We start from the raw sequence: 3,414 nt of genomic DNA, 5'->3' as shown, positions 1-3,414 counted from the left end.
GAGATATTTTTAAGCGTAAAAATATGTATGATGTTAACACCTTCAGAAAATTTGACATATGAAGTTTTGAAGCTTGCTGTCAATACAACAAAATAGCATATATATCAAATCGAATATATAACAACACATGTGTGACTCCATCTATTGAAAAAAATCCACATTATTAACTGGTACACCTAGTATGTGAAAGAGGGTGGCAATGATCTCTAAGGGCCTTTCCTAGTACTATGCTTTGTGACTCTAAGATTCACATGGTGAGATCCCTGTAAGGGGACAATATGTCTATCATTATTATACAGTAAAGGTCCACAATCCCTAATCTGAAACCCTTGCAGCCAGATACGTTTCAGATCAGAATTTTACGGACTGTAGAAAAGTAATACATACATCATATACACTTCTGCAAGGTACAGGAGCAGCACCCCTTAAACAATAGTATTATTTCTGCAGTAAATGGTAGACATACTCAGAGTAAGTAGACAAAGACTATAAACAGCCTATGTCAGGTCAGTTTGGGGTGTTCAGAGCTTTTTGTTTTCAAAACTGAAGAGAATGGATTGTGGACCTGCTGAGAGAATCTAATTAAGATTTCAGAAATCCTTATAATTTCTCCAGGTATCTGCTTCTGGCTAGTTCTTCCTAGAGATGAGTAATAAAATCTTTAAAATGTGCTTGTTTTTAAAATGCCTGAATGAGAAAAAGTGATTTAAAACAACAAGCTGGTTTGGCTCAGTGGATAGAATGTCGGCCTGCAGACTGGAGAGTACCGGGTTCGATTCTGGTCAAGGGCACATGCCGGGGTTGCAGGCAAGATCCCCAGTAGGGGGTATGCAGGAGGCAGTCCATTGATGGTTCTCTCATCATTGATGTTTCTATCTCTCTCTCCCTCTCCCTTCCTCTCTGAAATCAGTAAAAATCTATTTTTAAAAAATAAAACTACAAAAAATAGATACATACATAAAAACAAACTCCTGCCCCATGTCATCCTGGGGTGCAAGGACTCCATGCTGGAAAATCAAGCCATGGCAGGGACACAGGTCCCAGAGGCCATCAGGGGCAATATCAGCTACCGATTACTGAGTGCTTTTCCCTGTGCTGGGCAATTACCTTTAACTCTCACAACAGAGGAGATGGGCATTGTCGTTCTCATTGTACAGATGAAAAAACTAAGGCTCAGAGAGGTTAAGAAATTTCCCATAGTCACATAACTGGGTAGGCAACTTTGTCTCTAAGAATAAAGAAAAAAAATAAAAATAAATTATATATATCCTATATAATAAAAGCCTAACATGCACATTGACCAAAGGGGGGAAAGACCGGTTGCCACGATGTGCACTGCCCCCTGGTGGTCAGTGTGCTCCCACAGGGGGAGCACCGCTCAGCCAGAAGCTGGGCTCACAGCTGACAAGTGCAGCGGCAGTGGCAGGAGCCTCTCCCGCCTCCAAGGCAGTGGCAGCGTTATATATATATATGTATAAAAATAAATAAGTATAATGAACCTGCTCAGAGCTTACCTGGCAAGAGGCTGACTATATGACCCTGTCTACATAGTATCCCCATCACTTTTTCTTGCTTTCTTTTTCTTCACAGCACTGCCTGACATAACATTATATATGTTTATGTGTTTACTGTCTACCACCTAAAAAGTAAACTCCATGAAGGTAGGAACTTTATCTGAATCTATGCCGGCCCAGAAAAGGTGTGCATATATTTCATAGTGAATGAATATAAGACCCTATGAGTCCCTACCTAGGAAAGATCAAATGCTTGCACAAGGTGACGTGGAGGGTGTATGCACAGGATTTCTCCATTAGCCCTGAGTTCTCGTGGCTGTCCCATGACCCAGGTTACAGGCTGCTGACCAGAAAGTCAGACACTGGCATTATGGAATTCAAATTACGATACCAATTTTTGTAATGCAACAGGAGGCCCTAAATCCATGACAAAGCAAAGCAAAATGAAATTTTAATACAACCTATTACAGCTCTATTTGCCTCCAGGCAACACACACACACATACAAACACACACACACACAACTCCAAGGAGGTAAACAGTCCCTGGGATGGCTAAGAAAAGAAATAATAAGAGGCTGACTTGTGTTCCCTAAAATTCATTTGTTGAAGCCCTAACCGCCAGGAGCTCAGAATGGAACTAGACTTGGAGACAGGGCTTTTCAAAGACAATGAAGGTTAAATGAGGTCATAACCATGTGGCCCGACACCAGTCCGTATGACTGGTGTTCTTATAAAAAGAACACTGGGATGCTCTTGCAGAGAAAAATCCCTCTGAGGACACAGCAAGAAGGCTGCCGTCGCTAAGCAAGAGACAGGCCTCACAAGAACATAAACCTGTTCACACCCTGATCCTAGACTTCTGACCTCCAGAACGGTGAGAAAATAAATGTCCATGGTTTCAGCCCCCCAATCGGTGGCATTTTGTTATGGCAGCCTTGGCAAACTAATACACAGATAACGCAGCTGGAAGAACACCCCATCAGGTCTCCAAGCACAGCGGTGGGTTAGGTGCAACAGACAAGGCCACAGCGGAAAGGCTTTTTCTGTCAGATTTTCCTCTGTCCACACAGACCCCCGTCTCTGGCCTGGGAAAAGCCAGAGACATCACCCACTCCTGGCACACATTCAATCCCCAATTCCACCACCAGGTCAAGTATCACCTCAAAGATACTCCGACCGCCAGACCGCTCAGGCCACACCACACTCCCCCTTCTGCGAGTCTGCAGCTGACATTCAACAAGTGTTCCCTGTACTGATAATCACCGTTTTTAAATTAGCGAACATGTACTGGTTTTCACAGCAATATAGGTATCTCCCCACCCACCCCCACCCCAAGCGTTAAGTCTTTCACTCGAGCTTTCCCCCAAAAGAGCAGCCCAGGGGTCACATACAACAGGTATTAGTCAACAGATATTTACTGAGCCCCTTGCCATGTGCCAGGCACCGTGAACAAGACAGGCTCAGCACCCACCGTGACGACGCTGACATTCCAGCCAAAGAGACTGACATCCACAGATGACACACGGCATTAACACTGGGACACACGTTATGAGGAGCTAAGACACCGCGTCTGCTGGCTCCCGGGCATCCGGCGGAGGACCTGCCACGCACGCCTCTCCCCGAGCCAGGACATAAACGCGACCCTGCCTCTCCGGGCGCCAGTCAAACCCGTACCGCGCAGACCCCCGCGCCCCCGACAGGGGCAGGCGCCGGCCACAGCAGAACAGCAGCGATGGTGCAGGGTCTCTGCCTTTGTGCGCCGCCACACTCCGCAGGCCGCACTGGGAAGGAGGCTCCCGCCAGGCTGGGGCGGGGCTGGGTAACGGCCCCGTCCTCCGGGCCAGGCAGGGTGCGGGCTCCCGGTGACCCACAGGGTCCGAGACGGGAGATCCTCTCTCT

At 46.7% G+C, this 3,414-nt stretch overlaps 1 protein-coding gene across 1 annotated transcript in view; it reads right to left on the bottom strand.

Annotated features, from left to right (window-relative positions):
* SERGEF (secretion regulating guanine nucleotide exchange factor) overlaps window positions 1–3,414 on the bottom strand; it is a gene marked incomplete at its 5' end in the record, with an annotated part of 194,103 nt that extends 190,689 nt beyond the window's left edge. The window contains 1 exon segment of the mRNA XM_015566995.1: window positions 3,190–3,414. Within this exon segment, the coding sequence (XP_015422481.1) occupies window positions 3,190–3,414 (225 nt within the window).

Source organism: Myotis davidii, unplaced genomic scaffold (assembly GCF_000327345.1).
Source record: "Myotis davidii unplaced genomic scaffold, ASM32734v1 scaffold1363, whole genome shotgun sequence".
Lineage (NCBI taxonomy): Eukaryota > Metazoa > Chordata > Mammalia > Chiroptera > Vespertilionidae > Myotis > Myotis davidii.
Note: the sequence above shows the minus strand (reverse complement) of the source record. Positions and strands in the feature narration are given on the sequence as shown.